The 25,449-nt window shown below is 41.9% G+C and overlaps 1 protein-coding gene across 2 annotated transcripts in view; it reads right to left on the reverse strand.

Annotated features, from left to right (window-relative positions):
- Window positions 1-8,341: 8,341 nt before the first annotated feature.
- Window positions 8,342-25,449, reverse strand: part of RABL3 (RAB, member of RAS oncogene family like 3) — a 42,290-nt gene continuing 25,182 nt past the window's right edge. Inside the window, exons 5-8 of one of the 2 annotated variants that reach the window (XM_049877509.1) lie at window positions 20,669-20,819; window positions 13,879-13,950; window positions 11,088-11,126; window positions 8,344-10,153 (exon numbers count right to left, since the gene is read on the reverse strand). In XM_049877509.1, the coding sequence (XP_049733466.1) occupies window positions 10,088-10,153; window positions 11,088-11,126; window positions 13,879-13,950; window positions 20,669-20,819 (328 nt within the window). In that variant the 3' untranslated portion in view covers window positions 8,344-10,087. Of the gene's footprint in view, window positions 10,154-11,087; window positions 11,127-13,878; window positions 13,951-20,668; window positions 20,820-25,449 lie in introns of both variants that reach the window. The other variant, XM_049877518.1, reaches the window with a different exon arrangement.

Raw genomic sequence — 25,449 nt, forward strand, 5'->3', positions numbered from 1 at the left:
AAGTCCGCAGTCTGGCCCACCTGGCTTAAGCCAAGGTTCTGGGCATTCTATTCAGTTCCTCATGCACGTGTTGGACACTGACTCAAGTCTGGGCATAAGGCACTGGGAACACGTCCCTTTTCCCTGTCCTTAAGATATTCAGTCAGTAGATGCCACTAAGGGTCATTTTAGAGCCTTGGCTTTAGTGTCAGACAAACCCAGGTTCTAATCCAATCTCCATCACATACCAGCAGTGACCTTGGGCAAGTCACTTAATCTCTCTGAGTTTAACTTTCTTTTCTGGTTAAATATAAACAATAGCACCTACATCCAGGATTTATTCTGAGGATTACAATATAAATTAATGCATGGTTAAATTGCCTAGCCCTACTAGCACATAACCCACAGATACTTTACACATTAAATAAAAAGGAGTTATTTTCTAGATGAGGTGCTAGGGCTTCTACTGGCCAAGAGTTGATTTTGAGCTTTCTGACCGAATAGATTAAGCAGATGTGATTGGCCAGTGGGAAGCAGCCCAGGATGCTGCAGCAGAGTAGGGATGGGAAACAGACACAGTGAGGTGGAGACACAGTCCATGGTAGAGTGGAGCCCCCATGATGCCTACACATTCCCAAGACAATATTTGAAATGAACAAAGGCAAGAGATGGATAATAAGAGTTTTATCTCTGCCCTTTATCACTTCTCCTTCACACCCAGCCCCAGCCATATCACGAGTATCACCTGTGAAGCCTCTGAAAACAGGGATTTGGACCAGGGAGTCTCCAAGTCCTTTCCAATTCTGACACAGTGGAGCCCCCAGAAGCTTCCCTAGGTTCTTTCTGAAGAAGCTGCAGTGAACCTCCCAGATAATTTCTTACCTTCAACTCGGCCATTCTCCTCCTGCTGCAGTAGAGATGACTTCTGAAAACCCAGGTCCAGGGAGGATGAGTCTAAAATGCTTCCGTTTCTCCCTCAAACCTGCCTCTGGATGTTCTTGTTTTCACAGCTTGGCTGTGCCTCACTGGGCAGCAGGTCACTCAAACTAGCCAGAATTGCTTAACTGCCTGATATATTAGGGAGAAAGTACAGCTACCTTATTTCTACACTGTTTAAACAATTGTCTTGGTTATTGATTAATCACAGGCCAATTCTGGAAGAGTTTGTAGAGGCCTGGCTCTTCTTTACTTGAGGTAAAAATTGACCAATTATCTGTTCCAGTTAAAAGAAGGAGGATTGTTGCTAAAGGTGGGGAACTTCAAGCTACGTGGAGAAGAACTGTGGTAGTCAGTGCTGCTGTGTGTGGCGGAAGATTCGTCACTCAGCCCTGACTCAGGTGGGAAAGGAACAGGGAAGAGAGCTCACTTTCCCTGGGAAGCAGCGAGGAAATGAATTGTGCTCTAACACTGGTGCACTGGCATCTACACACAGCTGCCAGAAGACAGGAGCCAGGACTAGAGAGCTGGCTAGGTTTTTCCATACACATTAAACCAAAAAACAAACCCGTTGCCACTGAGTCAATTAGTGCCTGTCTTAGACATCTAGTGCAGCTACAACAGAAATACTACAAGTGGACGGCCATAACAAAGAGAAATTTATTCTCTTACACTCTGGGAGCCTAGAAGTCCAAAATCAGAATGTCAGCTCCAGGAGAAGGGTTTCTTTCTCTGTCAGCCCTGGGGGAAGGTCCTTGTCATCAATCTTCCCCTGGTCTAGGAGCTTCTCAGCACAGGAACCCCAGGTTCAAGGGCACGCTCCCCTCCTGGTTTTTTCATTCTTGGCAGTAGGGAGGTCTCCCTGTCTCTATGCTTGCTTCTCTCTTTTACATCTGAAAAGAAACTGACTCAAGATACAACCTAGTCTTGTAGACTGAGTCCTATCTCATTAACTGCCTCAAATCTTGCCTCATTAACATCACAGAGATAGGATTTACAACACATAGGAAGATCACTGTCAATGACAAAACGATGGGCAGTCGCAAAATACTGGGAATCCTGGCCTAGCCAAGTTGACACACATTTTTGGGGGACACAATTCAATCCACTAACAGTGACCCTTTAGGACAGAGTAGAACTGTTCCATAGGGTTTCCAAGGCTGTAATCTTCACAGAAGCAGACAGCCACATCTTTTTCCTGCAGAGTGGCTGGTGGGTTCGAACTGCTGACCTTTCAGTTAGCAGCTGAGCACTTAACCACTGCACCACTAGGACTCCTTCCAGACATTACTTCATTTAATTTCACAAAAACAATCTGTAAACTAGGCTTTATTAACACAAACTCAAATGCAAACAGTCCAGGTAGGAAATATAAATGAATAAAGAAGACTAGATGATTGTTCAAGATAAAATTTTTATATGCCGTTTCCAAATTTTAAACAGTGGCAACTAACAATAAGTAAAACCATTGTAGTAGACTGCAAAAAAAAAAAAAGAAAATTCACAAGCTCCTCCCATTCTTTTATGCAGGAGCCTTTACAACATAACTTTGCCGCTCCTTCCAACAAGAGATGGAGTCTACTTCTCACTTCCAGGAATTTTACTTCGGCCAATGGGACAGTAGCACGTATGGCACAAGCAGAGGCTTGAAAAGTGCTTGTGTCTTAGGACTTATATCCATTTCTTGCTGCCTAAGACCAACATCTGAAAAAGCTGTGCTAGCCTTGCAGAATGAGAGATCATGTGGATGGAGAGGCCTAGCCAACAGCCAGCGCTAGCTGTGGGACATGTGACTGAGGCAATCTGGAACCATTCAGCACTGTTCAAGCTGCCAGACTGCAGGTATATAAGTGATCCCAGGTGAGACCAGCCTCACATCAGTTAAACTTAACCCAAATTGATGACCCACAGAATTATGAGCAAATAAAATGGTTGTGTTTTATATTGCTGAATTTTGGGATGAATGGGTAAGCAATGATAGAATAGACTCACCCATTGCCGTTGAGTTGATTCCGACTCATAGCAACCCCACAGGACAGAGTAGAACTGCCCCACAGAGTTTTGAAGGAGCGCCTGGTGGATTTGAACTGCCAACCTTTTGGTTAGCAGCCGTAGCTGTTAACCACTACACCACCACGGTTTCCAGTGATGGAATACTGATACAGTTTTGAAGCCCAAAAAACCTGTAGGTGCAGTTCTACTCTGATAAACAGGGGTTGCCATGAGTTGAAGTTGATTTGGTGGTACTTTTTTTTTTAAACCATATGTTTACACCATATAGAATAACAAGAAAAATCTAAAGTATCTAAGATGAATCTAACAAAAATATTTAAGTTTATTGTGGGGAAAAACTAACTTTACTGAAATAAGGCCTAAATATAAGGAGAGGTAAACATATTTATGGAGTAAAAGACTCAATATTTTAAAGATGTCAGTTTGCTCCAAGCGACCCACTGGTCATATTTAATTCCAATCAAGATTCTACAAGGCGTTTTAAGGGATTTGATATGCCAGTTCCAAAAAAAAAAATGTATGCAGGTTTGAGATGGTGATGAGTTGCCAGTTTGAGACCCTCTGCTGTAAAGTCTAAGCAACCTCCAGAGGTCTCCAGGTTCCAGCACAGTGCAGTAGCAGTGGAGAGAGATGGCTTCCTCTGAGGGGTTAGCAGAGAGAGGGCCAGACCAAGAAGGCCATGTGGAGAAAAACAAGTGAGCAATTAGTAACAAACTATGGGCATGGATGCCTGTGGACCAAGCATCTTACTGGCCATCTCAACAGATGTCAGGACAGATAGATGATGTTGTGGTAATATATAAGCCTCTCTGGGATTTATATGCAAATCTGGGCGTTACCGGAGTGGAGAGCCTGGCTGAGGCTAAGTCTTCACGTATTTGTGCAATATGCGGACTCAGAATGGAAAGTGAATTCCAGGATAAACATGTATTGCATACCTGAGTTTATGAGTACACTGGGTCTTGAATCTCTGTTGATCCTCAAAGTTAGCCTTTGGCAGTTAGGAAAGAAAGAAAAAGTGAATGGGGGCCAATAAAAGACAAAAAGCTTTACTACTGTCATGGATTAAATTGTGTCCCCCCAAAATATCTGCCAACTTGGCTAGCTCATGATTCCCAGTACTGTATGATTGTCTACCATTTTGTCATCTGATGTGATTTTCCATGTGTGGTAAATCCTGGCACTATGATGTAATGAGATGGATTAGTGGCAGTAATGTTGATGAGGTCTACAAGATCAGATAGTGTCTTAAGCCAATCTCTTTTGAGATATAAAAGACAGAAGTGAGCAGAGAGACATGGGGACCTTATACCAACAAGAAAGCACTGCCAAGAGCAGAGTGCATCCTTTGGACCCAAGGTTCCTGCCCTGAGATGCTTGCAGACCAAGGGAAGGCTGATGACAAGGACCTTCCTTTAGAGCCGAGAGAGAAAGCCTTCCCCTGGAGCTCGCACCCTGAATTCGGACTTCTAGCCTACTGGACTGAGAGAGTAAGCTTCTCTTCGTTAAAGGCATACACGTTTGGAATTTCTATTACAGCAGGACTACATAACTAAGACAATTACCTTATTTTTCTGTGAACTTTCTATGCTCTTCCCATTGAGCCAGCTTTGAAGGCAGAGGTAAATGAGGTTTCAGCCCCTTCTAAGGTGTGAGATTCCTGAAGGAGTAAGAAAGTGGTAACAGATCCTTGACTGGATGAAAATTACTTTAAGGGCCTGGAAACATTTGAAATTAGATGAACCTACCAACTAACTTTAGAAGTTTCTCCTAAGTGGCTTAACTATTTCCTGTCTTTCTCTGAACAATGTAATCAATTCAAAAGACAGGTATTTACTTTGCAACTATCATATGACAGGCACTGTTATATACATACAAGGCATATGTGAGGATAAACAAAACACAGATGCAGATAGTTCTGATTCTGCCTGATGGCTCTCCATTTTAATATAATCATTTATTTATTAAATAATTAAATAAATTAATTAATTTCTTTATTTGACAGTTATTGAGGAACTATGTGCCAGACCCAGTGAGATTCAAGGATACAGAGATGACTAAGAGTGTCCTGTTCTCCAGCAGGGCAGCAGGAAGAAGACTGACCAATAAATGGGCCATTAGAGTGTGGTGAGTGCTGTGAACAGGACAAGCCCAGGATGCTATGGGAGTGACTGGAGCCACTCAGCCTAGACTGACAGTGCCGTGAAGGGCTTTCCAGAGATAATGCCTAAGTCAAGACACATAGAGTAAGAGTTGGGTAGGAAGAGCACTGAGCACAGGGAACAGTGTGTGCTAAGACAGAGAAGCGGAAGTGCAGTGCATTCAGAGATCTGCGTATAAGGCAGTGTGACTGAAATAGCAGCATGGTGGGGCCTACTCAGGGAAGGCGAGAGTTTTGGCAGACATCGGAAGTGGCAAAAGAGAGGGGGGACCTTCTGGGCTGGGTGATCAGCATTCAAAAAAGATACCCAGTGGAAGGAGTGTGTTGTGTGTAGGGACAAGGCAAACATTTACTGAACCAGAGTGGAGTCACAGTATCAAAGCGATGAGCAACAAGAAGAAAGTTGCTAAAAACCAGAAATGTGTGAGGTGGAGAACCTGGAAAGCAACAGGAATTGGAGACATCAGGTGTCTGCCTTTCTACCACAAGATAGGTTTACTCTCTACAGAAGCTCCTTGAGAGAAATTCTGGACTCACAAACACCAGGGGGTGGTGGGTGCGACCCCAAACAATTGTAGTAAGTGAAAAAAGAAGTTTGTTTAATGATGAAACCTCCAGCCCTCTTCCCCCACTGCACTCCCAGAATGCTATCACCAAGTGTTTTACCCTTCAGTCAGGAGACTGGAAGATTCTTCCCTAGGACCAAACCAAATAAAACCCACTGCCGTCAAGTCGATTCTGACTCAGAGCGACCCTATAGGACAGAGCAGAACTGCCCAATAGAGTTTGCAAGGAGCACCTGGTGGATTCAAACTAACGACCTCTGGGTTAGCAGCCACAGCACTTAACCACTAGGCCACCAGGGTTTCCAATTTCTTTAGGACAGTGGCCCATAAATACTGTATATTTTTATCAGTAATTATCAAACATAAAAAGATGATCCTCCCAATTATTTCATATATTCAGGGATGAATAAGTCCGATTTCTAAAATGGGACAGGATTCTGCATCCTAATTTTTGGTTTTACAGATATAAGCATTGAGAAAACTTGTTCACATAAATATGCACTAAGAATGGAAAGCATTTTGTTATACTAAAAATCATTCACTTCTCTTTCCAAATTAAATACCAAAAGTCACATAGTGATCTACCATTAAACTTTATTTTGAATGATCTATCGGTCACCAACTTGATTACATTCTCCTTTAATTTTGTGGAAAGCAAATAACTGGAAACCTGATTTGCACAAGGATTTATTACCCAGCTGTTGGATTTATTCACTCTAATAAATGTTACCTTTCCCTTAGAGGTGCTCTGTCTACCTCATTTACTCAGGAAGAGTTGGGGAAATAAGAATGTTAATTTTATACACCTTTGTGTATATCAAATTATTTTTGATAGAAATGTTATTTTGCTATTTTGATAGACCAAACAAGAAGCCTTGCCATGAAAGAAAGTGCCACAGCCCTCAAAATTTCTCCCCAAAGCTGTCTTTGCTTTGTTCTCAGGGACTCTTCTTATGAGCTCTGCATTTTGTAGACGTGGAGGACTGACTCCCAGACAGATGTCTCTGGGAAAAAGTGCAACTGATAGATTAACTGTGCTGGGCGAACAAACCGTGGCCCACCTAAGGGTCCTTGTGTAAGATGGTGAAGCACCAGTCAGATATATCTGGAGGGAACAGTGACGCTGATAAACATGGCAGGGATATATCAAAGACAAATGTTCCTGTTTTGTCACCACGGTGTGACAGTCACCTCATGCTTGCCTTGGCCTGTGCAGCCTTGAGAGGGGAGTGCTCGATTTATGGAGGGGAGATCATGTAGCGGTGGCCAGAACTTTGATGAACTCTGCTGTATTGGGACTCATAAAAGCACACAGTCCAGAATTGTAGTACTCTCTACTTTTTGATATGAGTTTACCAGTCCTTCTCAAAGGGTGAACACCCAAGACTACCTGCATCGGAATTACCTGATTGGCCTGTTAAAAATGCTAAATCCTGGCCCTGTCCCTTATACTTGGAATCAGAATCTAGGGGATGAAGTGGGGGGCGGGGGGGGGGGATAGAAATCCTTGTATCTAAATTTTAAACAAGCACCTCAGAGGCTTTTTATGCACTCTAGAGTTCCAAAGGCGTTGATTTAAGCCCTTCAATGGAGTGCAGATTAATTGTAACTGGAAGTCTGAGCTCTCTCCTACTCCATGGAGCAGCCCTGGCGGGCTCCAGCTCCAGATATGTTGCATCAGGCAAAAATCCTGTGTATTATTTGCAGCTCAGGGTTCTCCCAGGACTAGATATCCTGAAACCCGTCCTCTCCCACCACAGTGATCTGGCTCTCAGCCTTGGGAGAACGGAGGAGAAATGAATTTTTAATTTCCTTTTCCTCCTTTTCCCGGTACCCTCCTTTGAATTTTAACAGATTTTTAAATCAGTGCAGACATCCTGTTAGACCTTCAAACCTCTTAGAAAAGGATGCTACCCATGCTTTGAAAATGCAATGAAAGCAACATCTACTGAACACCCATACAAGGCCCTCCCCGTGTTGGGCCCTACAGCACACGTTATTGAAACAAAGACTCAAAAGCTCTGATTACGGCAGCCAATAGGAGCGCTTTGTCTTCCCATACAGTCCATTTCCAGAATGGACAGAAAAATAGCATGGCTACATCATGATGCCTTGAGTTTGGGGACTCCTGAGAACCCAAGCCAAAACTGACGTAGAAAGGACCAGTCCCTCTGGGAACAGCTCTTCTTAGAGCAATGAGGTGGACATCAGCTCAAACACTGGATTCCAAGGGCCTGTCCACCTGAGGGACAGATGAGTGGCCATCCGCCTTCACATCTGGTCACCTCTGTGATTCATGAGAAGGCTGGTTAGAGCTCGAGATCACAACAGAAAGAAATCTCTCTGATTGTTAGCACCTTGCCCCACCAAGAAAGTAAGAAAACTGAAGATTTAATAAATACTTTTTGGGGACTATTTTGGTATTTATACTTGTTTGTTATTATTTACAACAAATTTTATGAGTAGTTCTCAGGAAGCCTCAGCAAAGCTTGTTTTAAAAACATTCTTTTTGAAGAACTCTGCCTAATAACGTTCATTCTGGCCAACAGTCTTATTTTGCTGCTACTCAGACTTGCCACAAATTAACCTTAAAGTGTTAAAAATTATTTTTTCTTAGAAAACTAAATTCAGGAGTAAAGCTGGCAGCAGGAGGGAATGGAGTTGAGGAATACTGTTAATTTTTCAAGGTTGGAGTCCTAAGTAATGGCTATTTTTATAGAGAAATACAAAAATTGAGATGGATTTTTTTTAAATTAAAGACATAGAAAGAAGGGGGGAGAGAAGAGATTTATTTTTTAAAAGGGGAACACAAACAGCTTTAAGTGGCTTAAGTCTTGAACATGCATTTGGACTTCTGCTTCCCAAGTGCACAGCCTCTGACTGCCATGAGACACTGGTGGCAGATTCCACACACGTCACCATCTGCATAGCTCTCCTTTGTGTCAAAAAAGAAATCAGGGCATAGTCTTGTGAGGGTGGAGGAGAAGAAAGACAAAGAATATTCTAGCTGATGAAAAGTGCTTTAAAAATCCTTTACCAAACTCTCAAGACTGCCTTTCTAAAAGCACCCTCTAACACTCTTATTTCAATGTTCTCTTTTCAGTGTACTCTGATTTCCAAAGTACTTCTGAGATTTCATTAAAATGGAATAGCAAGTGGATTTAGTGTCTTCCCCTAGTTTTAAAGTAAAAAACTGAAACTCTGTGTTTATTATTATTTTTTTTTAATATGGATCAAAATCAGGAGTGCAGGGACCTGCAGCAGAGCCAGAGAGAGAATATGGGTAATAAGGTGTTGTTGTATGAGTGAGGCAGGAGATTAGAGGTTTTGGAAACCAGGTTTATATATTAAGAAAGAACTGGGGCAGAGAGAATTAAACAGGCAATAAAAGATGGGTAAAAAAAGTAACAATGAATGATTATGCATACAAACATACAGCATCCCCAAAAAACACAACCCCCCCAAGCAAAACTCACCCAAAACATATAAACAAACCAATGTGATGTTAAATAAATTACTGGAGTGATTACGGAATCCAAGTCCATAATTCATGGAAATGTGTTGGCTGTGGAACTTATTTTTACTTCTCTCCATAAACACATTGTTGACACAAAGTATAATATTCTTAGTTTACTATTTCAGGACTTGACTTTTCCTTCAGAAAAATAAAAATGAAGAGGCTGTGCGGGTCTTAGGTAAGGGAATGCAGACAGCCGTACCCTAAAGGGTGACGGATTTGGTCAGCTGTCAGTCTCTCACAGAATTCTCTCCTGGTACTGCCGTTCTGTTCTGTATGTATTATTAATCTGTATTTATATTTAACTCCAGCTATTAGGCCGCCTCTTCCAGCCACAGAGCCCTTTAAGGAGAGGAGTGGCAGACAAGGGCTGCTATTATTAGGTATCCCTGTGTGTGATGAGGGTGGAGACAATTAAATAACACCATTTTGCTGCTTCCAAAGTGACAGAGAGATTGTTTGCGGTGGACAACTCAGGTCTGGTTAATGTAACCTTTCCCCTCAAGAAGGTAAAACTATAGAGATACATTTTTGAAGCACTTAATTAAGCCTTCAGCAATCAGTGTGGGAAAATTACAGACCCATAAAAACTCAGCAGCTCCAGGCAAGAGTAAATTTTCTCTGCAGCACTCTGTCACTGTTCATTTACTGCATCATTCTGACATCTCATATTTCCACAAGACTTTTACATAATCTATAAACAGGGTCAGGAAGGTGAGGAACAGAGAGGATGGGGACAAAATCTGGACCTCCCACACTGTTACTTCTTTCTTTTTTCCATCAGAGCGTGAGGCTGAAGGGTGGCGTTTTAAGATGATTTCATTAAAAGGCTGAGATGTTAATAATTGACACAGTAAGAGGAAAGCTGTGAAAACCCGCCACTGCTTGCTCACTCTTCCAGAGGATAAGTGTAATTTAGTCGTAATGAAGGCTCTTGAAGGTTCCTCCCCCAAACCTTTTTCGATCAGGAAAGCCTGCAATCTGTAGGCAAGAAAGACGATCACGTTAAGCCTCCAGCAGGAAGAGTTCAGATGCCAACAGCCTTTTCCATCTCTTTTCTCATTTTCTGTTTCTTTTTGTCTGCTTGTTGTGCCTTAAAGAACCAGCTTTCTGAGGTTTTACTCAGAAAACCGCTGAAGCTTTTAAATGATGAAAATGGGAAAGATGTGCAAACGACTTGGTAACAGTGTCACCTAAGTCAGGATGATATTCACCTACTGGAGTTCTGTATGAATTATTTGCATCGTGGTAGCCTCCTGAAGTTTTAAGGAGACGATTTTCTTCTATTATTTTATGATGGAACCTTATCCCTGGCTGCTTCTTGTTCCTTAGACTCTTATTTTCCCTTTTCCCTGATTTCCCCCTTTTATATTTAACAGGATATAAGAAAATCAGTTGCTTATGCCCTGGTGGCACAACAGTTAAGGGCTCGGCTGCTACCCAAAGGGTTGGTGGTTCAAACCCACCCAGTGACTCCTCCGGAGAAAGGCCTGACGGTGTGCTGCTGTGACGATGAACCTGTGGCCGTTGTGAGGCGCTGCCGTATCAATTCTGACTCACAGCAACCCTACAGGACAGGGCAGAGCTGCCCCACAGGGTTTCCGAGGCAGTAAATCTTTATAGAAGCAGACTGCCACATCTTTCTCCGGAGGAGTGGCTGCTGGTTTCGAACCACTGACCTTTCAGTTAGCAGCTGAGCACTTAACCACTGCACGACCAGAACCCTGTAGGGCAGTACTACTCTGTCACATGGGGTTGCTGTGAGCTGGAATTGACTCGACGGCACCCGATAAGAACAACAACATGAGCAGAAAGGACTTCTTCCCACTTTTTTTTTTAACCATTTCTGTAAATTTGGAAATCATCCCTCCCTAAATTTAAGGCTCCATTTTACCAAGAAAAGATGGATACCAACCTGATTACTTTCTCTTAAAAAGTATCTCTTCTCTATGACCTGTGAGAAACAGAGAAAGAATTTAAGGGCTCAGAAGACATACCTGGAAAAAGTGGTTAACTGTCATGGCTGCTAATGCAACGAACAGGTTTATATTCAAATTCATAGTCTTTTGAATAGTTCTACATGTTCACTCATACAGCAAATTAATGAGATCAGGATTGTGGGAGTATTCCCATAAAGGTCTGCCTCATTCCTAAAAACATTAATGATAGATCAAAAAATAAACAGACAAACAAAACCCACCAAATAATCAGAGAATGAAATGAAGACACCAACGACCTAAGACCCCATGCAATTCCTGGTGCATGGTAGCGAGTCTGGCTGAGTTTCACGGCAGTCAGCCCTAAAGGGAAATACCACCAGGTTCCACAAAGAATCCGTAAAGGAAAAGCAAAGCGCTGTGCTCCGACAACAGCAGCTGCTCTTTGAAAAGGAGACCATGTCAGGCACTCAGCTGCCACAGTCCTGCAGTGCACACAGTATACACTCGGCACATACTCCACGTGGACAGGTGGCACAAGGCCAAAAGTAGTCAATTAGCTTTCTTTATGGACGTAACCTGCACCTTTAGCTCAGCGGTTCCCGAACTATCTGTATTTGGTCTGTAGGAGAAATGAGTTAAAGCAGTAGAATTATCTGTACAAATCCATCTCCTACTATTGAAAAAAAACCCTCAAATATAATGAGTTTAAGAGCATCATGTTTTCAGATGATGAAAAACATTTGAAAAAAATCATAAATTCTGTCCCAAGACTTGCGAACCTACAGCGGCTGCAGAGGCAGTATTATTTTCCTCACACAGAGCCGCTGGAAGGAGAAAAGTTAATCAGGTCAGGGTGCAGATTAGCAGGAGGTTTACACTTAAAACATTCACTGTTAGTTATAAAGCTAAGAGTTGCTCTGAGTGAGCACAGTGCTTCTCCCAGTGCCCTGGGGCTGGCCTGAGGGCCAAATCACCTGGATTCTTTCTATCTTGGAGACCATGGCTGGGCTACTTGGAGCCACAGGAGACTCAGGGCAAAGTTGCATTCAGTAGCTTCAGAGTAGAAAAGCTGGTTCACTAGTGTAGGTCTCAAAATACTCTTTCCCTCAAAACTCAAGAAGGGACTGATTCCCTTTCTTGTCATTTTGAAGGGAAATCCTCTCATTCTAGAGAGGGGAGGAATTACTACTAGTCAAGGGGGTCGGGAGGAGTCAAGTCTTCCTCTTGGAGAAGAAATCTTTAAAATACACTGAACTCTGGAAGATGTGATGTATAGAAAACTGGGCAAAACTCTAGGTTTAGTTGCCAGATGCCTGGGTTTTGGGTAACCACCGCAGTCAGGAGGTCTGGCCAACCTCCTAATTCACATTCATGTGTTGTGACTGAAGCAACGAAGAGGAAAAAAATTGCCTTTTTGTCTTCCCACCACCAACTTGTAATGCCTTTCTCTTATCAAATCTTGCTCCCTCATTAAAATCAACCAATTACCTCTGCGTTTTCTTTTTTTTTTTAAATAAAGCCTTGGCCTGATAAATTGAGTCATCCTGGTCTATAACCTATTCTCTCTCTAAGCTACAATTTATTACGTCTTATTTTTTTTAACCATGAAATTAATATCTTACTAAAAAATTTACACAACATAATGTGGGATCTTTGCATGTCAGACACAGGCTTATAAGATGTTGCTCTTAAAGGAGAGAATGTATTCTAGGATGGGGGCCATGGAAGTTCCTACATTTTAACTCTGAAAACAATGTGGAGAGAAAATCTGCTCCTCGTAGTGCTTCCCGACATTTTTCATGCCACAGCGCATTTAGAAACGGCTAATATTTGTACAGCACATGGGGCCAAATGGAAGAGGCTGCCAATCACCCAGTCTCAGCACACCTGTAACCTACATGCCTCATACCGGCTGTGAAGTTTTCTGCAAATAAGCAAAATATCCCAATGATGTAATATTAAACACGAAGGGGAGTAGGGCTTATCTTATGTGCACATATTGGACAAAAGGGCCAAATATTAGTTAGAAGAAATGTAATTCATAAAGAACCACGAGGAGGAACATGTTTTTCTTAGGAGGTTATACTTAAAAGGAAATATAGTAGAAATTAATCTTTTCCAACATTACATACAGAATTCATCCTGTTTTTCTTCACCATGCAATGCCAATACCAGGCAAACAACTTAAGCTTGGTCACTACTATGGGCTACGAAGCCACACGGCCTTGGGATGGGAAGACAAACGGTGATCACATTTACCAGTATGCTGAGTCAGTCTACATTTTCACCCCAGTTCAGGACACTGCGATGACACTAGCAAGGAGTAACTGGGGGATCAAGGAGATGACAGTATAATTTTACAAAGTAACACTTAGGTGGAGAACAGTAATTGCTGGGAGAGCATAAAGAACTCAGGGCTTTAAACAGAATCGCCTCAATTCAGTGCCTTCTGGGGGTGAAGAAATAAAAAAAAAAAAAGCTAGAAAATGGGAAACGTAAATTGTTTTAAGGAGAGGAATTATTTATCTTTCTTTAAAAAACCCTCTTAAATCTAGTAGCTTTACCCTTTGCTGAGAGAACACTGGTGATGAAACACTTACGTCAGCAGGCCTTGAGCAATGACACTAACAGATAACAGAGATCAAAACAAGTATTCAGGCTGTGGAGTTCAGGAGGAAGGAATAAAGGGCCAGAGCACCCTACAAAGAAGTTAAACTCTCAGAATTTGTAAATGAAGTTTAAAAATAACTTAATTGAAGTCATTACCTTATCAAAAAACCTACTGAGCTTGACAGCATTGGAAGAGCCTGCAGCTAAGTACCGTGGATTTGTGCAGTCCTGGAAGATAAAACATAAGACCCGCACTGAAAAGCTGGGAAACATGAGCTCTTTGCTAGTCATGACTGTCCCTGCTGCATATTTCTACAGTGAAGTATCAGGCACAGTACTCTTGTAAAATACTGAGGTAATTTTCAAATTATGGTACAAGAAGCAGAAAAAAGTGCTAAAGGAAGATAAGTCCACTTACTTTTGTCATTTAAGCAGTTTTAGAGGAAACGGAATCAAGGTATTCATCACCACCTAGATCCTAAAGGAAGATGAGATTGCTAATATTTTACTAGTTACAGAACCAAAGTACCCATCAGCCCTACCTACATTTACTGTGGAAATCAGAATGTAGCCGCTAAAAACAGCAAACACTTTGCTTTTTAGTACTAGTCAATTTGCCAGTGTTCAACGAATTAAGTACTACGCATGAAAGCAAGGATTTAGAGGAGCAAAGCATAAACAGAACAGTTGGCAGGGATTTCTCCCTCACAGAATGCAATGTGCTACATCTCTTGGTGGGCTGCAGAGATACACTGTTTTTGATAACAAGAAACAAAAACATATTACTATTATTTAATAGAATTTTTATAAAAAAGAGAGAAAAGAAATGGGGTGCAGAAGAGACAAAACAGTCTGGCATGTTAAATTGTTAAAATGACCAGCAAAGACTTCAGGCTTACTATCCCTTCTCCTGGAATTCCAGTGTTTCACTGCCTTTGTTTGTTACCACTGATGTGCCACATCAACAGACAGTATTTTGGTTTTACCTCAAATGCCACCTAAGACCAGACTGAGAATACCATGCACGCTCCTTTGTAAGGGTGATATTTGTCTCTCAGCTGCTGACTCTTTGTGTCCCTTGGGAAATTCCTGAAATTATGCTCTGTCCCATTTACTCTGTTTTGTAACCTCCAGGCCCACGAGATGCCTTTCCGGTGAATTTAGTAACAATCACCTATTTTTTCCATATATGGTATCTCGAGGTTCGCATTTTTAATTTTGGCCAGGAGCTAGAATACTTTCTCCAGAATGACATCAAATGAGACTATAACAAATTTTTCAAAGATCACAGAGTACTAGAAAAATCAGGGGTCTCGGAGCCAGCAACCTCTGAATACAAATGTCAGTCCCAGCATTTTTGGTTGTGTACCATTGGTTGTCCTACTAAACCTTCTGAAGTTGAGCTTGTTCATTTATGAAACCGGGATGACAATACCTATCCCATAAGATTTCTGTGACAATTAACTGAGATAGTGCATGCCTGGCACACAGCAGGTACTTAATACTAGCTCTCTTCTCTCCTCATACAAGAGAATGCTATCAGGTTGACTTTCCAGGCCCCCAAATACCTAAAATAATAAAGATAATTCCATATATGGATTAAATAGACCGAAGCAACATTGTACAAACTGCTGTATTTGAGACAATGTTTGAACGTATTTCTAAAGCAGGAGCGGCAGGTAACAGACCTGAGACAGATCCGTGTCAGCTAAATTCTGTAAAATGGATACTGACTACAGTCCTCACAATCTCAAAAGATTTCAGAGATGATTCCAAATAGAGGTAAATAAGAGTACAAAATACAAAGGATAAAACAAATAGCAAATGAACAAACAAAATTTCCTCCCAAAATGTAGCTCCAGGGCTCTGCAGTTTCAGGCTAAAGGCCCTGATATTAAGGTGAGAATTTTAGAGCTGAAAGAGCCATCTGCCGTTGATCATGTCTGAGGGCAAAGCCTGAAAATCAGTGGCTCTAAATAGCTTGTCTAAGCTCGAGAAAAGAATATTAACTGGGGAAGACGCTTGAATAGGATCACTTTGAAGTAAACATAACAGAGAAAAATTTGCACTAGACACAATAAGCCTAACGGGAGTTTTAAAAAAGTAATCTTCCCCGTTTGTAACTGAAACAATTTGCACGTATTCAGGTAGAATATGACAGCTGGGAGTTCGCCTTTGATTCATACTTTTATTCCTACTTTTCTATACTTTTAAGTAAAGTACAGTAACTGGTGATGCTAACACGAATACTGTTACATTCATTTCTTATTTGAGGCTTTATATTGACGTGTTGAGGCTCTGGACTGCTATCTCTTTTAGAACTTCTCTTACCCGATTTTCCTCCCCCAGTTTTCTTCCTTGGATCCTCAAAACCCTCTCCTATTGCTGCTTCTGCTGTGTCCTTGAGGCTGTACACTGATGAAAGGCTAAAAGTATGCTGTCTGTGAACTCTCTGGAGTCTCACCACTTGGGTACCTTTACAGTCTTGTAAACAATGGAAAGATGGCCCTGCCTGTGCAAGGGGAGCGGGAATAACATGCACCTAGATTGTCCTCACAGAAATCCACAGGCCCCAGAAGCGGATACGTTCTGAAATACATGAAAAGTATGCAGTGGAACAAGTTAAGAGTATTCAGTGGTAAATTTCCCTTGGGAAATAATGTTAAAACAAAGTAACTCCAGCACCTCTCCAGCAAGGATGTTATATACTCAACATATCAGAAACCCTCTAGGGTATTATGGTGGTACAGTGCTGCCTACCCGGGGCATTTACAGTGAGCATTCATTCCGTGGTGGTGGCAGTCCTCTAGGGTATTACGGTACAGTGCTGACTACCCGGGGCATTTACAGTGAATATTCATTCCATGGTGGCAGTCCTCTAGGTATTACGGTACAGTGCTGCCTACCCGGGGCATTTACAGTGAGTATTCATTCCATGGTGGCAGTCCTCTAGGGTATTACAGTACAGTGCTGACTACCCGGGGCATTTACAGTGAATATTCATTCCATGGTGGCAGTCCTCTAGGGTATTACGGTACAGTGCTGACTACCCGGGGCATTTACAGTGAATATTCATTCCATGGTGGCAGTCCTCTAGGGTATTACGGTACGGTGCTGACTACCCGGGGCATTTACAGTGAATATTCATTCCATGGTGGCAGTCCTCGAGGTATTACGGTACAGTGCTGACTACCCGGGGCATTTACAGTGAGTATTCATTCCATGGTGGCAGTCCTCGAGGTATTACGGTACAGTGCTGCCTACCCGGGGCATTTACAGTGAGTATTCATTCCATGGTGGCAGTCCTCTAGGTATTACGGTACAGTGCTGCCTATCCGGGGCATTTACAGTGAGTATTCATTCCATGGTGGCAGTCCTCTAGGTATTACGGTACAGTGCTGCCTACCCGGGGCATTTACAGTGAGTATTCATTCCATGGTGGCAGTCCTCTAGGTATTACGGTACAGTGCTGACTACCCGGGGCATTTACAGTGAGTATTCATTCCATGGTGGCAGTCCTCTAGGTATTATAGTACAGTGCTGACTACCCGGGGCATTTACGGTGAATATTCATTCCATGGTGGCAGTCCTCTAGGTATTATAGTACAGTCCTGCCTACCCGGGGCATTTACAGTGAGTATTCATTCCATGGTGGCAGTCCTCTAGGTATTATAGTACAGTGCTGACTACCCGGGGCATTTACGGTGAATATTCATTCCATGGTGGCAGTCCTCTAGGTATTACGGTACAGTGCTGACTACCCGGGGCATTTACAGTGAATATTCATTCCATGGTGGCAGTCCTCTAGGTATTACGGTACAGTGCTGACTACCCGGGGCATTTACAGTGAGTATTCATTCCATGGTGGCAGTCCTCTAGGTATTATAGTACAGTGCTGACTACCCGGGGCATTTACAGTGAGTATTCATTCCGTGGTGGCAGTCCTCTAGGGTATTACGGTACAGTGCTGACTACCCGGGGCATTTACAGTGAATATTCATTCCATGGTGGCAGTCCTCTAGGTATTACGGTACAGTGCTGACTACCCGGGGCATTTACAGTGAGTATTCATTCCATGGTGGCAGTCCTCTAGGTATTACGGTACAGTGCTGACTACCCGGGGCATTTACAGTGAATATTCATTCCATGGTGGCAGTCCTCTAGGTATTATAGTACAGTGCTGACTACCCGGGACATTTACAGTGAATATTCATTCCATGGTGGCAGTCCTCTAGGGTATTACGGTACGGTGCTGACTACCCGGGGCATTTACAGTGAATATTCATTCCATGGTGGCAATCCTCTAGGGTATTACGGTACAGTGCTGACTACCCGGGGCATTTACAGTGAATATTCATTCCATGGTGGCAGTCCTCTAGGTATTACGGTACAGTGCTGACTACCCGGGGCATTTACAGTGAATATTCATTCCATGGTGGCAGTCCTCTAGGTATTACGGTACAGTGCTGACTACCCGGGACATTTACAGTGAATATTCATTCCATGGTGGCAGTCCTCTAGGGTATTACGGTACGGTGCTGCCTACCCGGGGCATTTACAGTGAATATTCATTCCATGGTGGCAATCCTCTAGGGTATTACGGTACAGTGCTGACTACCCGGGGCATTTACAGTGAATATTCATTCCATGGTGGCAGTCCTCTAGGTATTACGGTACAGTGCTGACTACCCGGGGCGTTTACAGTGAATATTCATTCCATGGTGGCAGTCCTCTAGGTATTACGGTACAGTGCTGACTACCCGGGGCGTTTACAGTGAATATTCATTCCATGGTGGCAGTCCTCTAGGTATTACGGTACAGTGCTGACTACCTGGGGCATTTACAGTGAATATTCATTCCATGGTGGCAGTCCTCTAGGTATTATAGTACAGTGCTGACTACCCGGGGCATTTACAGTGAATATTCATTCCATGGTGGCAGTCCTCTAGGGTATTATGGTACAGTGCTGACTACCCGGGGCATTTACAGTGAATATTCATTCCATGGTGGCAGTCCTCTAGGTATTACGGTACAGTGCTGACTACCCGGGGCATTTACAGTGAGTATTCATTCCATGGTGGCAGTCCTCTAGGTATTACGGTACAGTGCTGACTACCCGGGGCATTTACAGTGAATATTCCATGGTGGCAGTCCTCTAGGTATTACGGTACAGTGCTGACTACCCGGGGCATTTACAGTGAATATTCATTCCATGGTGGCAGTCCTCTAGGTATTACGGTACAGTGCTGACTACCCGGGGCATTTACAGTGAATATTCATTCCATGGTGGCAGTCCTCTAGGTATTACAGTACAGTGCTGACTACCCGGGGCATTTACAGTGAGTATTCATTCCATGGTGGCAGCAGAGAAAAACGAGGCACCTCGCACTGCAAAGCAGAATGTAAAAAGCAATGGAATGGAACAGAAGGTGACTCAGTTGCTGGGGTAGGGTAGGGGTTAGGTTGAACAAAGCAGTGTTTACAAATGTTGATTCACAAATTAAATGCCACGAGAAACACTTGAATCATCTGTGAAAATTACAGGGTCCTGGTCCTCATGCCAGAGCCTAAGAATAAGAAGTCTAGTTGGTAGGGCAGTTATCTGAAATCCTTCAAAAGTAGTGCTGGTAATATGAAACATCCTGTCAGGCTTGGGTAACTGCTGTTGTACGTGATTTCTAAGCGTTCTTTCGGCCCCCAAATTCTAAATTTAGCTGCAGGATAATTAAGTGGAAATAGCTTCTCTGTAGAGTACAGACTGTGGAGTCAGAGTGCTTGGTCTGACCTATATAACTTTGACCTGATATCTGACCCCTCTTTGCTTCAAGTCTGATGCGTGTGAGATAACGCACGCAGTTCACATACCCACTGCCGTCGAGTCGATTCCGACTCATAGTGACCCTATAGGACAGAGTAGACCTGCCCTATAGAGTTTCCAAGGAGTGCCTGGCGGATTTGAACTGCCAATCTCTTGGTTAGCAGCTGTAGCACTTAACCACTACGCCACCAGGTTTTCCATATAAAAAAAAAATTTTTTTTTTTTTTATAATAAGTGCTAAATAAATGTCAGCCACTAGCACTACTATACTACCACCACCATCAGCAGAATGTGCTGCAGAAATCCTGCCTGTGAACAGGGCATACAAACCATGACTGAAGCTGCTGGCCAGAATTCTTCTCTGGGCAAGGCTAGCCGGCTATTATGAGGACCATTCCTCAGCATTTTCAGTACGAAGTTCTAGTGGAGCTAGCTATCTCAGGAAGGAACTCAGTCCTCTGCATACACAGGAATTTAAATAAACTTGTGCTTAGGAAGCACTCCTAGTTAACTTTCTCATTTATCTGTTTGGTTGCTCTTGAAGGTAAATTTTGTAGCATAAGAAGCTAAGACGCTTTTCTAAAGCAAGAATAATCAAGGTACAGTATCAGTGACTCTTATTTGTCACCTTAATTATTTTGATTTCGGTGTGATTAAAAAAAAATCTTTTTATGAAAAGGCTATGACATTACTCCTTGAACACAGGCAGTTTCAGGGTCACCGTGGCAACTGCAGTTTCCAGTAGATCAGCATACGAGGAGGCTGAAGGGGTCGGCGCCCGCGAGGCAGTCTCGATATGCTGACTCCAATCTTGTTCCATTTCGGGCTAGAACCCAAGCTGTCTCACTTCAAATATAAAGCTTCTTTCACTAGACTACAGTGAAACCTGTGAGAGCCAGAACTCGACAGGACTGCCTTGTTTTTCCAGGTCTTGCAAGTTTTCTGCCTTTCTGCAGTCTTACCCCTTTTCTATCACTCCTATTATGGAAAATATTTGAGTTTTCCTCCCCTGACGGGTTTCCACCTTACACAGGTTCTGGCTTTCACAGGTTTTACTGTTTATGACTTGTGAAGTCTTCGGTTTGCCTCTATCTGTTAATATAAACATGCATTAGCGAAAATACATACCAAATTAATCTCTTCTGCATTGAAATCCTCAGCCAGGAAAGAAATCCTAGTTAAAACTTCATGGCGCTTGGTTTCATGAATCTGGTCCAATTTAGTCCCTATTACCAACAGTGGGATCTGGTTATCAGCAAACTGTTCCCGGTCATAATCCCTGTGATAAATAATAACAAAGAGGTGAATAGAATTTGCCTTTCCAATATAGGTTTGCAGTATTTAAATGGAACTAGCTTATTTTACTTATAATTTACTGATTCTTCACCTATAAACCTACTTTTCTCTCAATTTCTTCCATCCACTAGTTCATTTATCAATCCATCCTCACCACCTGTTGAGTTCCAACCATTCATGTAACTACTCAAAATCTGTTCCCACATGTCTTTATAGACTACTTGAACAACTCAGTGCCCACCAGGTATACCAAAGCAGGCTGACTCAACTGCCCCCAAAGCTCTGTTCTTAGAGAAGAGCTCAGGAATTTTTCCATGTAGAAGCAGAGAATGGATTCACACCTCAATGTAGAGAAAACCCAGCAGCCTAACACGGCACTCAAGCCTTGTCCCAGAAGGGAAAACGGCAAGCTTCTGGGCACCTTCTGGGGTGGACTGGCTCTGTATCTACCAATACATTTCTGCCTATGAATAATAAAAGAAAAATAGATCATTTAAAAAAAAATAGGGATGCTTAGGGCGAGAATAAATTGAATATAGACGGGAAACACGGATTCAACAAAGAGAAGGAAATAGCTGAAATGCAAATGAATATTAAAAGGAAAGAATTTACTGATAGTTGTTTGTCCTGGCATGAGAGCCATGGGAGACAGGCAAAAAAGAACCACTGAGACTTAGTAGCCTTGGGCCATTTGCTTTTTTTTTTCCCTATATTCACCCAAAGGATAGAGTGTAATGTAGATGACGCTTCTCATTACCGAAAGGAAGATAGGCCCCAACGTTGCTGAATTAATTTAAACTGTGTTCACATATGAGAAAGTAGATTTATATTTCTGACATGTCCTAAGCTCAATTTACAATAGTCAGCAAAATCTGGTTGCAAACAACTTCTGACAGTAAATCAATATTATGTAATGCAGTCAATACAAGCCAGTCGAGCATAGCGTTTTTTTCTTTCTTTGACATTACTTTTCATTCTCTTTGATTATCTAAAGGGGGGGAGGGGTTACTAAATCTTTATGGCCTTTACCGTATCTTATAGAGCCTCAGCTACTCTTCAGCCTTGCAACACAATTGTTTTGAACTATGCGCCTCCCTTCTCATAAAAATATTACCACTCTGTTTATTGCATCAAAGCCAATAACAGCTTGAGCTGAAGCCCTTTCTACCAAGACCTTCTTACCAACATCAATCCTGCTTCAAAATAATCCAGTTGAGAGCAGCAGAAGGTGGAGAACGGGTAGAGCTGGATGAAACAAAAATGGCCACCGTTGGAAGTGGGCAACAGGTATACAGAGGTTTAGTATACTATTGTTTATGCTTACGTATGTTTGAAATTTTCTGTTACATAAAGTTAAAATTTTTTTCCATGATTCAAAACTTAAATTGATATAGAAGACCTATGCTAAGCAGTTTTGTTTCTACTCTTGTCCCTCCCTACCCATTTCCCCTGGTCCCCTATAGGTGGCTATTTTTATTAGTTTCTTCATCTTTTTACTGTTTCTTCATATAGATATAAACACATATTGTTATTTCCTTACTGCACAATAGGAGACTTACTATATATATACACTCTGCACCTTGAATTTTTAACCTAACAATGTATCCTGGAGATTTCTCTATTTTAGTATATAGATCTTCCTGATGATTATTTTTTTAATAGCTGAATAGTATTCCAGTGTGCAGATACACTATTGTTTACTCAACCAATCTTCTGTTGCTAGACACTAGGGCTGCTACCAATATTTTGTTATTATGAATAATGCACCAGTGAAGAAAAATGTATTAAAGTTTTATACATTTGTAGGTTCATCTACAGCATCAAAATTACGTTGTAGGGTCAAAATGCAAATCTGTAACTTTTACTGCCACTTTGAATTCCTGTACAGTACAGATCTGAATGAATGTACTGTCTCTTAAGCCTAAATTGAAGAGTAAATTGCTTGAGTAATTATAATTTTAGTACAAAATAAAGCTAGGTTGATGAAGACGCCAGTGATGAAAGGAGCTGAGATGGGAAGCAGAAAACGTCAATTAGACCTTGAAATGTGGATTTGAGATCAGTTGTGTTTACTCCTTTAGTAGATCTCCCATGAATCCACACTAATGCACACAAACTTACACTACCTTGATTTTCACTTAACAATTAGATCTCCACACAGAAGACAGTCTTCAAAAGACATTCTTCAATTAACAATGGATAACGGGGTTCTGTTCTGGGTGGAATGGACTAAGCAAATCCACCCTGTCCCACCCACTGAATGCAGCCATACACCCTGGACAGAATGCATCAAACAGCTATTTGAGGACTCTGAAAAGTTAATAGTGCAGGCAGATTGAGGAAGTATTACTAAACCAGCAGTGAGTTAACCCATTTTTTTCTCCCTCCCACATCCCCGTCTGAATGCAAATGCAAATGATATCTGAAAGTGGACACTGATGTAGACAGAGAGAATTCTAGAAGTCCTATAGTTCTGGCTCAAGGAAGAGGAAAGAGGTCTCCTAATTCTCACAGAGTGTGGAAATCCACTGTTTTTTCCCCTCTCTCTGTTCTCTATACCTCTCCCCCACCCCCAGCAATTCCATGATGGTTGTGACAAAGACCATAACACAATGAGGGTGCTCAGGAGTCATCAAAAATAATAGAGTCCAGAAGAAAGTGGTACCACCTTCAAAGTGCAATGGACTATTTACCCAGAATATTATATCCAGTGAAAATGTCCTTTGATGATAAAGGTAAAATAAAAACATCGTCAAATGAAGGAAAACTAAGAGAATTCATTGTCAGCAAACCTGCTCTGAAAGAACTGCTAAAGGGAATTCTTCATATGGAAGGGAAATAGAAGAAAACTTGGAACATCAGAATTGAAGGAGGAGCAACAAAAATGGTAAATAACTATGTAAATATAATAGATTATGTGGGGTTTTCAATGTACATAGATGTAATACATAAGACAATTATATAGGTATGTAAATTCAGTCTATAGTAATATCCCGTTTCATCCCTGATATTAATAATATGTGCCTGGAAGTCAGAGTCAGTCCAATAAGGCAAGAAAAAAAGAAAAGGAATACAGATTAGAAAGGAGGAAATAAAATTGTCTATGTAGAAGATTCCAAGGATTCTAACAAAAAATTCCTAGAATAAATGAAATTAGCAAGGTCACATGTCAACACTGAATTATATTTCTCTACACTAGCAATGTCCAATTTGAAACTGAAATTTAAAGAATGTCAAAAATATTAAATACCTAGGTATAAGTGTAATAAAGCACGCACAGAATCTGTATGCTGAAAACTATGAAATGCTGATTTAAAAAACAAAACAAAACCCAAAGAACACCTCGATGAACGGAGAGACACACTGCGTTCACAGACTGAAAGACTCAACAGAGTTACAACTGTCGGTTCTCTCCAATTTGATCTATAGGTTTAACATGATTCCAGTCGAAATTCAAGCAGCCCTTTTTGTTGACACCGACAAGCTGATTTTCAAATTTATATGGAAAGGTAAGTAAATAAAATATACAGCTTTGAAAAGAATGAAGTTGGATGACTAACACTGCCTGATTTTAATCCTTACTACACAGGAATCAAGACAGTGTAGTATCAGGAAGGGATAGCACACAGATCAATGGAACAGAACAGAACCCAGAAATGACCACATAAATATGGTAAATTGTTTTTTGGCAAAGGAGCAAAAGTAATTCAATGAAGAAAAGACAGCCTTTCAACAGATGGTGTGAGAACAATTACACATCTGTATGCAAAAGTCAACCTCGACCTAAACCTTATACAAAAACTAGCTCAAAACAGATCATAGACCCTAAAACCTCTGGAAGAAACCTAGGAGAAAACCTTCATGATCTGGGGTTAGGCAAAGAGTTCTCAGACATGACACCAAAAGGCACAATTAAAAAAAAAAAAAATTGAGAAATTAACTTTTATCAAAATGAAAAACTCTGTGGAAGACACTGCTTTGTGAAAGACATTGTTTAGACAAGGAAAGGACAATCTATACCACCTGTGATGGTTAAGACTGTGTGTCAACTTGGTTGGGCCACAATTCTCAGTGTTTTGGAAGTTGTATAATGCTGTGACCACTTGCCAATCGAAACTTGGTATGTGATTGCCGTCATGATGGAATCTGCTGAGTGAGTGGTACCAGAGAGGGCAGGGCCTCTGACCATTCACCACCCCCTCAGCCTTCATCTCTCCACCCTCTGTTGCATAGCTCTTCCTGCTCGCCTCCCTTGTGCTTGTTCCGGATCCTGCAGCTGGCTCCCAGTTGTCTGGCCTCTGGTTCTTGGGACTTGAGCTAGCAGCTTGCTGGCGGCGTTGCCTGCCGATCTTGAGATTTGTTGATCTTTACAGCCTGCAACAGCACTGCCCTCCAGCCTGCTGATCTTGGGTTCACCAGCCCCTGTGGCTACGTGAAGCCTCCTTCCTGCCTCAGAGATGTGGGATATACAGCCTCTAAAAACTGAGTGAGTCATTTCCTTGATATAAATCCCTCTCTCTCTCTACACACACTTTACTGGTTTTACTTCTCTAGAGAACCTAGCCTAAGACACCACCCGAATGCAAGACATTAGTAAGAGGAGGAACAGTGTG

Source organism: Elephas maximus, chromosome 1 (genome assembly GCF_024166365.1).
Source record: "Elephas maximus indicus isolate mEleMax1 chromosome 1, mEleMax1 primary haplotype, whole genome shotgun sequence".
Taxonomy (NCBI): domain Eukaryota; kingdom Metazoa; phylum Chordata; class Mammalia; order Proboscidea; family Elephantidae; genus Elephas; species Elephas maximus.